The sequence below is a fragment of the Pseudophryne corroboree genome, chromosome 6 (genome assembly GCF_028390025.1).
Source record: "Pseudophryne corroboree isolate aPseCor3 chromosome 6, aPseCor3.hap2, whole genome shotgun sequence".
In the NCBI taxonomy this organism is placed as follows: Eukaryota; Metazoa; Chordata; class Amphibia; order Anura; family Myobatrachidae; genus Pseudophryne; species Pseudophryne corroboree.
In genome coordinates, this window is record NC_086449.1 from 515,652,454 (window position 1) to 515,666,020 (window position 13,567).

A 13,567-nucleotide genomic window follows, 5' to 3' on the forward strand; every position below is an offset into this window, starting at 1 on the left:
AATTTCCTAGGCTGGTGTTCCATCCCAATCCACCCCTGCCTCTACTAGCAATGCTCAGCATAGTACAATCTGATATAAGAGCCTATTTATCAGATAATGGTGGTCATTCCGAGTTGATCGCTAGCTGAAAATGTTCGCTGCGCTGAGATTAAGTAAAATACCAGCACTTCTGCACGCGCAACGTACTTTCACAACGGCCGATGTATTTTTACACAAGGTCTAGCGATGCTTTTGAGTCGCAATGGCAGCCGCAGAGTGATTGACATAAAGTGGGCGTTTCTGGGTGTCAACTGACCGTTTTCAGGGAGTGCTCGAAAAAATGCAGGCATGCCAGGAAAAACGCAGGCGTGGCTGGCCGAACGCAGGGCGTGTTTGTAACGTCAAATCTGGAACTGAATGATCTGAAGTGATCGCAAGCGCTGAGTAGGTCTGGAGCTACTCTAAAACTGCACAATTTGTTTTTGTAGCCGCTCTGCGATCCTTTCGTTCGCACTTCTGCTAAGCTAAAATACACTCCCAGAGGGTGGCGGCTTAGCGTTTGCACGACTGCTAAAAACTGCTAGCGAAAGATCAACTCAGAATGACCCCCAATATGTGTGGGATATTCCCCAAAAAACTCCCATTTTGGTGGGGATACAAGGTTAACTTAGTACCTCGGGGGTAATTCAGACTGCATAGCTGCAGCGGCAGCGATAGCAGTCTGAATTACTTTGTGGAGTGCGTAATAATAATAATAATAATAATATGAATATGAAGCCCTTTGCAGTGTGCGCATGCGCAGCGGGTGCACTGCGCGTGCACACCCCGGGAGCCCAGTGAGATGCTACCAGCATCTCAGGGCTGCGATCGCCTCTGCCTGATTGACAGGCAGAGGCGGTCGCGGGGTGGGAGGGGGCGTGCCAATGGCATGGAGGCGTGTCCGGACCGCTGGGGGAGCGGGCCGAGGGGGTTGCGTGAATTCACATGCAGCCACTGCGATCCAGGACGTGGCGGGTAGCGGCCTGCCAGCGCGCAGGAGCTGCGCTGGCAGCAAGCTACTCGCCAGGTAAACAAGCATCGCTGCTGTGCAATGCTTTTGTACCTGTACGGGGGGTAGGGCCTGACATGCGTTGCGGACTAGCCCTGTGCTGGGCGTCCCCCCTCGCATGTCACAGTACCTGATCGTAGATGTGCTAAATTTAGGACATCTACGATCAGATCTGAATTACCCCCTTAGTACATTGGTAAAAATACATATTTTTTTGCAAAACACTGCTATCACTGTATACCATAGCAGTGACAGTTTACAGCCCTAAGTAACAAGCTGAGCCAATGGCTCCATGCTTTCAGTTAACTGTATTACGTACAACAACAAAGTATCTGTCTCTGTCAATATATCTGCATATACATATTAATATATATATATATATATATATATATATATATATATATATATATACACATACACACACATATAAAAACAATATGAAAAAGAACGTAATGTGATTTCATCAACTCAATCAGGCATTATCTCAATGAATTATATATATTATTTTAAAAGAAAAAAGAAAAAAATGGAAAAATAAAACGCAGTGAAGTGGTCATTCTACGAGTGTATATATGTGTATATATATATATATATATATATATATATATATATATATATATATATACATATACACATACAGTATATAGTACAATATAAAGTGTTTTGGATTATTGGATGAAATGGTAAAGCAATTTGGAAATAGTGTAATTAGTGGCCTAGGGCAATTTAGAGCAGTAATTGGAAATATATACCACAAATGCTTACTCTACTTACAGAACTTTGAGACTGTTGAGCCCGGCAAAAGCTCCCTTGGGGATGTATGTCAAGTCATTTCCTGCAAGACGTCTGCAAAGTAAAAGAAAAAAAGAAAAATAAAGTTAATCCATTTCTCATCATGTGGAACTCATTTAAACAAGATACATCTCAATGCATCACAACTATTCACTGAGCAGACATGCCAGGCATAATTGTTCTACTGTCTTGTCTTGTTATGAAAAAAACCCAAAGTAAATAAATAAGTGATCTCTATAAGTGAAAGCAGTGCGAAGAAACATAAATGTTTCATTATTACTGCAGAGTGAGTCTTGTACGTAGAACATATATGTTTATATGTGCCAAGAGAGAGGGCAGCCGCATCACTCATCATGACCGGATAGTGCTCTTAAAGTCAAGGGACAGATAATGTTCTTCAAAAAGACTTTAATCTGTTAAATTCTGAAACAATCTTTTTCAATTTACATTTCAATATACAGCAGTACATGACTTGAGAACTCCGTATTAATAAATGTATTCATTTTAAATGTATTAAAATAAGTTTAGCTACACATTATACAACATATATACCATAATTGTCAATTATACTTAAATGCACTTACATTACTTTAATAACTAATTGAATAATGAATAGCACAGGTAATAAATCACATCATTATACTAAAGCCGGTCATACGTCCAGAATTATATTGTTTCAAACAGACAACTAGTTGTCGCAGCTATACTTCTGGTTCTGTCACAACCCCTTCACTGGCTGTTGTTCTCAATGAGAAATAAAATGACTGAAATGACATGCAAATAAAAGACTTTGCTGCAGCCAGATGATAGAGCAGATATCAGGTGATAGAGCAGATAATTAGTTTAGGTGACAGAGCAGATAATCAGTTTAGGCAGCTAGACTGATTATCTGGTGATAGATCAAGATGATAGGTGCAGATAATCAGTCTAGGCAACAGGCTGGGTACAGCCGATCCCTATCTGCATTATGCTACGTGTGTCAGACACATGGAGGAACCGCTACTTAGCATTCTAGCCAGACAAATAATACAGAGGAGGCACTGCTGATATGTGATATGTCTACAGGAGCATTATATTTTTCACACATGGCAACTTTGTACGGAAATATGGCAATTTTAGATCAAAGTGTTCTATAATCACTTTTGTATGCGAGTCTACAATATGCTGGACAGAAAATACAGTCAGCAATTGACCACATCAAACTAACTGTATACAGTCACTAGGTGACAGGTATTATTTAGTTTTACGGGATTATTTTCTCCAGCCTGTTCCTTGACTAATCAGGTCCGTCTGAACCAATCAGGCTTCTGCATGTGTAATATTGTCCGCAGAGCAGAATAAGAAGATTGCAGTGGATATGAACAGGCTTACATGTGGCTGTTTCCTTAGCAACCACTGAGGGATGGGCTGTTTCCTTAGCAACCACGTTATACTCTGCGGCCCAGCACAGAGTGGGTTAAACCAAGGGGTAATTATTGACAGGACAGGGAGACAAGTTTTAATTAATGAGAGCCAGTGATGTTTCAACCGGGAAACATGTACTCCCCTCTCCATATACTATCCCTTATACAGCTCTTTCCTGATGTATCTTCCACTTACCTCTTACTCCATGTCTCTATACTTATTTATGTCACTTTCTCTTTCTCTGTCTAGGTCACAAACCATACTTGCCGATGTTTTAATATTCCTCTCTGGGTGAAGCCCAGAGAGGATAAGCAGCTGGGGTCTTCAGAGACTGGGGCCAGGTACCCACATCATTAGGCCCTGCTGCCAGGATGATGAATCCCATAAATTGTGGGTCTTCAAGCAAGGGGTGGTGCTAAAATTATGTCTGTTGCATCATATAGCCCCGCCTCCTCCACCATACTGACCCACGATTACCAGCATTATCTGCCTATCCTTGGAAGCGGGTGGCTTGCTAGAGGAGTCGGAAGAATAGGGAGTCTCCCGCAACTTCCGGGAGAGTAGGTAAGTAAAGGGTCTACTTACTGAGCCTTGGATGGAGATAAAGTCACTGGAGATAAAGTACCAGCCAAACAGCTCCTAACTGTCATTTTGCAAACACAGCCTGTGACATGGCAGTTAGGAACTGACTGGCTGGTACTTTATCTCCAGCGACTTAATCTCCATCAAAGGCTTAGTAAATAGACCCCTTACTTACCTACTCTCCCGGAAGTTGCGGGTATGTGTCAGTCATTCACTGCATGCTTAACTAGAGAAGCCCCTCCTTCCTAGCATGGCAACCACCTGCTGTAGAGGAATGATAGAGAGCATACCACATAATTAGGAAAAAATACATAAATAATCCAATAATTTAATGTGGATTATTTACATCAACAAAACACACACACATACATCTACTTTCCCTTTAAAATAAGTAAGAAAGTTAGAGCTAGGACATCATTTGAACATTGACAATTTACAGGATTTGTTAAATAAAAAACATTTTACATCTATTTCATTGATGGTATTATTATTATTACCACTAAAATTATTTGACATATACTCAAAAGTAAACAAAAAGGTGATTGATCAATTTTTGGCGCTGTACCTTGTTAGATGTAATTTACTTAGCCCAAGCAGAGATTTTATCTGTTTTTCAGGGTTAAAACATTTATTTGAAACACAGGCGATATAATGACACAATGAATTCATTGTTTGGACATAAAAACAATGAACAACAAAAAACATCAAAATAAAGTGCAGAAAAAAAGACAATTGGGTACCATAAGTACTTGTACCATTATTGAATCTCTTAGAGGTTTATAAAGGTGCTCCTAGTGGTACAAATACTTATGGTACCCAATTGTCTTTTTTCTGCACTTTATTTTGATGTTTTTTGTTGTTTATTGTTTTTATGCACAAACAAGGTGAATGCATGGTGTCATTATATCACCTGTGTTTCAAATAAATGTTTTAACCCTGAAAAACAGATAAAATCTCTGCTTGGGCTAAGTAAATTACATCTAACAAGGTACAGTGCACAAAATTGATCAATCACCTTTTTGTTTACTATTGAATCTCAAGTAATTACTTTTTTTTTTTTACTTATAACTGATTAATTGTGCTGCAAGTTCCTTTGTTTCATTGCACAAATTCCACAACCCACTCTGCCGAAATAGTTCCATATACTCATAAAGAAATGATCTGCCGCATTTTATTTATCCTCTATAATCCACAATGTGACATTCCAAAATACTGTCAATGTTACAGGCAAGTAATATTACCTATGATCAGTACTTAAAGTGGTCCTAGAGAGGTGGTGGAACTCCCCCCCCCCCCCCTCCCCCCAGCAATAAAGGTATTGCGGCGCCCCCCCAAAAGGGGTGTGGTCTCAAAAAGAAAGAGGCGTGGTCACTCAATAGTATCCCCAATTAAAATTATGCCTCACAGCAGCACAATCTTATTCACATTACACCACAAAGTAGTGTTCCTTATTCATGTTATGACACATAGGCCAGTATTTACTAAAAATCCGAGTTTGGCCGATTTGTGTTTTTTTTTCTAAGTCCCAATCCGGGAATTCACTAAGCACCAATCTCGGCAGTGTCTGGTCTATTCGTAATGGTTTGAATGACAACCTTCCGAAATACGAATGAATAGACCATCGTTCAAACGCGGCTGTTATTTCATAGAATACGGGCATTCACTATTCATTCGTATTTGGGTGTTAGTTTCTGAGTGCTCAAGTGCGGGTCTGTTTTTTTTCGATTCGATAAAAAAAGCAGCAAAAAAATAGACCTGCTTTTTCCAGTCGAGTTTGGATCACCATGCACGGATCAGTGAGATATGTGCATGGTTATCTATGGGAAAGGGTCTGTTTAGTGTAAAATCAGAAAAAAAAATTGCGTGGGGTCCCCCCTCCTAAGCATAACCAGCCTCGGGCTCTTTGAGCCGGTCCTGGTTGAAAAAATATGGGGGGGAAAATGACAGGGGTCCCCCCATATTTAATCAACCAGCACCGGGCTCTGCGCCTGGTCCTGGTTCCAAAAAATAAGAATTTACTCACCGGTAATTCTATTTCTCGTAGTCCGTTGTGGATGCTGGGTACTCCGTAAGGACCATGGGGAATAGACGGGCTCCGCAGGAGACTGGGCACTCTAAAAGAAAGATTAGGTACTATCTGGTGTGCACTGGCTCCTCCCTCTATGCCCCTCCTCCAGACCTCAGTTAGGGAAACTGTGCCCGGAAGAGCTGACACTACAAGGAAAGGATTTGGAATCCAGGGTAAGACTCATACCAGCCACACCAATCACACCGTACAACTCGTGATAACTATACCCAGTTAACAGTATGAATAACAACTGAGCCTCACTGAACAGATGGCTCATAACAATAACCCTTTAGTTAAGCAATAACTATATACAAGTATTGCAGACAATCCGCACTTGGGACGGGCTCCCAGCATCCACTACGGACTACGAGAAATAGAATTACCGGTGAGTAAATTCTTATTTTCTCTGACGTCCTAGTGGATGCTGGGTACTCCGTAAGGACCATGGGGATTATACCAAAGCTCCCAAACGGGCGGGAGAGTGCGGATGACTCTGTAGCACCGAATGAGCAAACTCAAGGTCCTCCTCAGCCAGGGTATCAAACTTGTAGAATTTTGCAAACGTCTTTGATCCCGACCAGGTAGCAGCTCTGCAAAGTTGTAAAGCCGAGACCCCTGGGGCAGCCGCCCAAGAAGAGCCCACCTTCCTCGTGGAATGGGCTTTGACTGATTTAGGATGCGGCAGTCCAGCCGCAGAATGTGCAAGTTGAATCGTGCATTAGATCCAGCGAGCAATAGTCTGCTTAGAAGCAGGAGCACACAGCTTGTTGGGTGCATGCAGGATAAACAGCGAGTCAGTTTTTCTGACTCTAGCCGTCCTGGAAACATAGATTTTCAGGGCCCGGACTATGTCCAGCAACTTGGAAGCCTCCAAGTCCCGAGTAGCCGCAGGCACCACAATAGGTTGGTTCAAATGAAACGCTGATACCACCTTAGGGAGAAATTGGGGACGAGTCCTCAATTCTGCCCTGTCCATATGGAAGATCAGATAGGGGCTTTTACATGACAAAGCCGCCAATTCTGACACACGCCTAGCCGAAGCCAAGGCCAAAAGCATGACCACTTTCCACGTGAGATATTTCAACTCCACGGTCTGAAGTGGCTCAAACCAATGTGATTTTAGGAAATCCAACACAACGTTAAGATCCCAAGGTGCCACTGGGGGCACAAAAGGGGGCTGAATATGCAGCACTCCCTTAACAAACGTCTGAACTTCAGGCAGTGAAGCCAGTTCTTTTTGAAAGAAAATAGACAGGGCCGAAATCTGGACTTTAATGGATCCCAATTTTAGGCCCATAGTCACTCCTGACTGTAGGAAGTGCAGAAATCGACCCAGCTGAAATTCTTCCGTTGGGGCCTTCATAGCCTCACACCAAGCAACATATTTTCGCCATATGCGGTGATAATGTTTTGCTGTCACATCCTTCCTAGCTTTTATCAGCGTAGGAATGACTTCAACCAGAATGCCCTTTTCCATCAGGATCCGGCGTTCAACCGCCATGCCGTCAAACGCAGCCGCGGTAAGTCTTGGAACAGACAGGGCCCCTGCTGCAGCAGGTCCTGTCTGAGAGGCAGAGGCCAAGGGTCCTCTGAGATCATCTCTTGCAGTTCCGGGTACCAAGTCCTTCTTGGCCAATCCGGAACGATGAGTATAGTTCTTACTCCTCTCTTTCTTATTATCCTCAGTACCTTTGGTATGAGAGGAAGAGGAGGGAACACATAAACCGACTGGTACACCCACGGTGTCACTAGAGCGTCCACAGCTATCGCCTGAGGGTCCCTTGACCTGGCGCAATATCTTTTTAGCTTTTTGTTGAGGCGGGACGCCATCATGTCCACCTGTGGCCTTTCCCAACGATTTACAATCAGCTGGAAGACTTCTGGATGAAGTCCCCACTCTCCCGGGTGGAGGTCGTGCCTGCTGAGGAAGTCTGCTTCCCAGTTGTCCACTCCCGGAATGAACACTGCTGACAGTGCTATCACGTGATTTTCCGCCCATCGGAGAATCCTTGTGGCTTCTGCCATCGCCATCCTGCTTCTTGTGCCGCCCTGTCAGTTTACATGGGCGACCGCCGTGATGTTGTCTGACTGAATCAGCACCGGCTGGTTTTGAAGCAGGGGTCTTGCCTGACTTAGGGCATTGTAAATGGCCCTTAGTTCCAGAATATTTATGTGTAGGGAAGCTTCCTGACTCGACCATTGTCCTTGGAAGTTTCTTCCCTGAGTGACTGCCCCCCAACCTCGGAGGCTTGCATCCGTGGTCACCAGGACCCAGTCCTGTATGCCGAAACTGCGGCCCTCGAGTAGATGAGCACTCTGCAGCCACCACAGCAGAGACATCCTGGCCCTCGGGGACAGGGTGATCAGCCGATGCATCTGAAGATGCGATCCGGACCACTTGTCTAACAGATCCCACTGAAAGATCCGTGCATGGAATCTGCCGAATGGAATTGCCTCGTAAGAAGCTACCATCTTTCCCAGGACTCGCGTGCAGTGATGCACCGACACCTGTTTTGGTTTTAGGAGGTCTCTGACCAGAGATGACAACTCCTTGGCCTTCTCCTCCGGGAGAAACACCTTCTTCTGTTCTGTGTCCAGAATCATACCCAGGAACAGCAGACCCGTCGTAGGAACCAGCTGCGACTTCGGGATATTCAGAATCCAGCCGTGCTGTTGTAGCACTTCCTGAGACAGTGCTACTCCGACCAACAACTGCTCCCTGGACCTCGCCTTTATAAGGAGATCGTCCAAGTACGGGATAATTATAACTCCCTTCTTTCGAAGGAGTATCATCATTTCGGCCATTACTTTGGTAAATACCCTCGGTGCCGTGGACAGACCAAACGGCAACGTCTGGAATTGGTAATGGCAGTCCTGTACCACAAAACGGAGGTACACCTGGTGAGGTGGGTAAATGGGGACATGTAGGTAAGCATCCTTGATGTCCAGTGATACCATGTAATCCCCCTCTTCCAGGCTTGCAATAACCGCCCTGAGCGATTCCATTTTGAACTTGAACTTCCTTATATAAGTGTTCAAGGATTTCAAATTTAGAATGGGTCTCACCGAACCGTCTGGTTTCGGTACCACAAACATTGTGGAATAGTAACCCCGTCCCTGTTGAAGGAGGGGAACTTTTATTATCACCTGCTGGAGGTACAGCTTGTGAATTGCCGCCAGTACTACCTACCTGTCCTGGGGAGTAGCTGGTAAGGCTGATTTGAGGTAACGGCGAGGGGGAGACGTCTCTAATTCCAGCTTGTATCCCTGAGATACCACTTGTAGAACCCAGAGATCCACCTGTGAGCGAACCCACCGGTCGCTGAAGTTCTGGAGACGGGCCCCCACCGCACCTGGCTCCACCAGTGGAGCCCCAGCGTCATGCGGTGGACTTAGTGGAAGCAGGGGAGGATTTTTGTTCTTGGGAACTGGCTGTATGGTGCAGTTTTTTCCCTCTACCCCTGCCTCTAGGCAGAAAGGACGTGCCTTTAACCCGCTTGCCTTTTTGGGGCCGAAAGGACTGTACCTGATAATACGGTGCTTTCTTAGGCTGTGAGGGAACCTGAGGTAAAAATGTCGACTTCCCAGCTGTTGCTGTGGAAACGAGGTCCGAGAGACCATCCCCAAACAATTCCTCACCCTTGTAAGGCAAAACCTCCATGTGCCTTTTAGAATCCGCATCACCTGTCCACTGCCGAGTCCATAATACTCTCCTGGCAGAAATGGACATTGCATTAATTCTAGATGCCAGCCGGCAAATATCCCTCTGTGCATCTCTCATATATAAGACGACGTCTGTAATATGCTCTATGGTTAGCAAAATCGTATCCCTGTCGAGGGTATCAATATTTTTTGACAGGGCATCGGACCAAGCTGCTGCAGCACTACACATCCAAGCTGAAGCAATTGCAGGTCTCAGTATAGTACCTGAGTGTGTATATACAGACTTCAGGATAGCCTCCTGCTTTCTATCCGCAGGCTCCTTTAAGGCGGCCGTATCCTGAGACGGCAGTGCCACCTTTTTTGACAAGCGTGTGAGCGCCTTATCCACCCTCGGGGATGTCTCCCAACGTAACCTGTCCTCTGGCGGGAAAGGGTACGCCATCAGTAACTTTTTAGAAATCACTAGTTTCTTATCGGGGGAAGCCCACGCTTCTTCACACACTTCATTCAACTCATCTGATGGGGGAAAAACCACTGGTTGCTTTTTCTCCCCAAACATAATACCCTTTTTAGTGGTACCTGGGTTAATGTCAGAAATGTGCAACACATTTTTCATTGCCGCAATCATGCAACGGATGGCCCTAGTGGACTGTACATTAGTCTCATCCTCGTCGACACTGGAGTCAGACTCTGTGTCGATATCTGTGTCTGCCATCTGAGGTAGCGGGCGTTTTTGAGCCCCTGATGGCCCTTGAGACGCCTGGGCAGACACTGGCTGAGAAGCCGGCTGTCCCACAGCTGTTATGTCATCGAACCTTTTATGCAAGGAGTTGACACTGTCGTGTAAAACCTTCCACATATCCATCCACTCTGGTGTTGACCCCGCAGGGGGTGACATCACATTTATCGGCACCTGCTCCGCCTCCACATAAGCCTCCTCATCAAACATGTCGACACAGCCGTACCGACACACCGCACACACACAGGGAATGCTCTGACTGAGGACAGGACTCCACAAAGTCCTTTGGGGAGACAGAGAGAGAGAGTATGCCAGCACACACCACAGCGCTATATAATCAGGGATTTACACTAACACAAAGTGATTTTTCCCTATAGCTGCTATTCATATACAGTTTGCGCCTAAATTTAGTGCCCCCCCTCTCTTTTTTACCCTTTGAGCCTGGAAACTGCAGGGGAGAGCCTGGGGAGCTGTCTTCCAGCGGAGCTGTGAAGAGGAAATGGCGCCAGTGTGCTGAGGGAGATAGCCCCGCCCCCTTCTCGGCGGACTTCTCCCGCTCTTATAATTATATTATGGTGGGGGATTTTTGCACATATATAGTTTTTTAGACTATATTATGTGCTGTTTGCCAATGTAAGGTACTCTAATTGCAGCCCAGGGCGCCCCCCAGCGCCCTGCACCCATCAGTGACCGGAGTATGTGGTGTGCATAGGGAGCAATGGCGCACAGCTGCAGTGCTGTGCGCTACCTTAATGAAGACCGGAGTCTTCAGCCGCCGATTTCCAGGATGTTCTTCTTGCTTCTAGGGGGGATGGCGGCGCGGCTCCGGGACCGGACGACCGAGGCTGGGCCTGTGTTCGATCCCTCTGGAGCTAATGGTGTCCAGTAGTCTAGAAGCCCAAGCTAGCTGCAAGCAGGTAGCTTCGCTTCTCTCCCCTAAGTCCCTCGTAGCAGTGAGTCTGTTGCCAGCAGATCTCACTGAAAATAAAAAACCTAACAAATACTTTCTTTACTAGAAGCTCAGGAGAGCCCCTAGTGTGCAACCAGCTCGAGCCGGGCACAGATTCTAACTGAGGTCTGGAGGAGGGGCATAGAGGGAGGAGCCAGTGCACACCAGATAGTACCTAATCTTTCTTTTAGAGTGCCCAGTCTCCTGCGGAGCCCGTCTATTCCCCATGGTCCTTACGGAGTACCCAGCATCCACTAGGACGTCAGAGAAATACGGGGGACAAAAAGCGTAGGGGTCCCCCGTATTTCTGAAACCAGCACCGGGCTCCACTAGCTGGGGAGATAATGCCACAGCCGGGGGACACTTTGATATTGGTCCCTGCGGCCGTGCCATTAAAACCCCAACTAGTCACCCCTGGCCGGGGTACCCTGGAGGAGTGGGTACCCCTTCAATCAAGGGGTCCCCCCCTCCAGCCACCCAAGGGCCAGGGGTAAAGCCCGAGGTTGTCCCCCCCCCATCCAAGGGCGGCGGATGGGGGGCTGATAGCCAAGTGTGAAATTGTGAATATTGTTTTTAGTAGCAGTACTACAAGTCCCAGCAAGCCTCCCCCGCAAGCTGGTACTTGGAGAACCATAAGTACCAGCATGCGGTGGAAAACCAGGCCCGCTGGTACCTGTAGTACTACTACTAAAAAAATACCCCAATAAAAACAGAACACACACACCGTGACAGTACAACTTTATTACATACATGCATACCAACATACACACATACTTACCTATGTTCCCACGAGGCTCGGTCCTCTTCTCCATGTAGAATCCTTGGGGTACCTGTGAAAAAAATTATACTCACATAATCCAGTGAAGAATCCGGCCTTTGAATAATCCACGTACTTGGCAAAAAAATAAAACGCAAACCCGACCACGCACTGAAAGGGGTCCCATGTTTACACATGGGACCCCTTTCCCCGACTGCCAGGACCCCTCCTGACTCCTGTCAAAGAGGGTCCCTTCAGCAAATCAGGGAGCGCCATGTCGTGGCACCCTCCTGATTGGCTGTGTGCTACAGTAGTGTCTGTCAGGCAGTACACGGCAGTGATACAATGTAGCGCCATATTGTCCACTGAGGAGCACCAAAATATATATTGGCTTACCAAAAAAATTAGGCTTGGGCCTGCCCTGGGTGGTATGGCAAAGTAGTGTACACACCAGCAGAATGTTCCTAACCAAAGGAGCAGTCCAGTGGTTTATTAAGAGTTGCGGGTATAGCCATACTCACTGTGGTTACACTGGTAAAGGCATGATGCAGAGCTTGTACACAAGATGCGGGTAGCAGTGCCAGGTGCTGGAACAGTGGTAACGCAGGTAAATTAGGTAGGTCTCCTGGAGCTAAGAGGAAGACATCTGTCTCCCACTATATCATTCTACACAGTAACAAGATGGCACCACGCCTGCGCAGTACTAATGTGGTTAGGGAATGAAGAATCCCTGGAGGAACTATGTTGAAGCATGTGCAGTAGAGCTCTCCCATTCTATCATCTCCTCTCCGCATCTCAGCCTCTTTTTGAGTCCAAGATGGCAGATGTGAAATGCTGTATCTGAATACAATAATTTCACTACAGCAATCTTGGACTCAAAACTAGACTGCCTTTATCCTAGGAGCCAGCAACAGTGGGGAGGAGACAACAGCAGTTACTGTGGCCGTGCATGGCAAGTACTGTATATCCACTTTTGAGGCACTGTCCCATCGTTCCACCCAGGTGCTGCAGTGTCCTGTGGGGGGAGGGGGAGATGGAGAGGCCCTCTGTTACCCGCTGCTCTGGTTAGCAGAGCAAACAGTGAATCGTTGCTGTGCACATGGAGTGTATTCCGTGGAGGGAGAGTTTGGGGGCAGCCCAGATGCTCCCAGATTGCTGAGCATGACAAAGATAGAGGTGTGGCTCATGGGATTGCATATTCCATGAGGACAGACCCCTTGTTGCAAGGCCACATCCTTTTTGGTCCTGACTTCTATTGTAGAGAAGTTGGGAGGTATGGGTTTGGGCGGGTAATGTGTCCTGGAGGGCAAAGGGCAGGCTAGCTGGAAAGGGGATGATATTCTGCATTCCTTGCCCTGAGCCTGTGCACACCTATGTTGTCAAAAGAAAATGTTATTAAAAACATTTCTAAGGACATAAAAAGCAATGGCATACCCATGTTAGCATCTCTATTACTCTAGCACCTCCAAGAAATAATGTCCATGCCATATTGAAGGCAGGTTTCATCCAGGCTGGAGTACTTGGCCTAGTATACGATACACTTATTTCCCCAGTATTCAGTTGTTTTACAACACAGATCAGCGTAC

At 46.2% G+C, this 13,567-nt stretch overlaps 1 protein-coding gene across 3 annotated transcripts in view; it reads right to left on the bottom strand.

The window, feature by feature from the left end:
- LGR5 (leucine rich repeat containing G protein-coupled receptor 5) overlaps positions 1 to 13,567 on the bottom strand; it is a 314,155-nt gene that overhangs the window by 103,046 nt on the left and 197,542 nt on the right. The window contains exons 1-2 of one of the 3 annotated variants that reach the window (XM_063927463.1): positions 3,809 to 3,873; positions 1,802 to 1,873 (exon numbers count right to left, since the gene is read on the bottom strand). In XM_063927463.1, coding sequence (XP_063783533.1) covers positions 1,802 to 1,873; positions 3,809 to 3,873 — 137 coding nt within the window. Of the gene's footprint in view, positions 1 to 1,801; positions 1,874 to 3,418; positions 3,636 to 3,808; positions 3,874 to 13,567 lie in introns of those variants that run through there. The other 2 variants (XM_063927464.1, XM_063927462.1) reach the window with 2 other exon arrangements.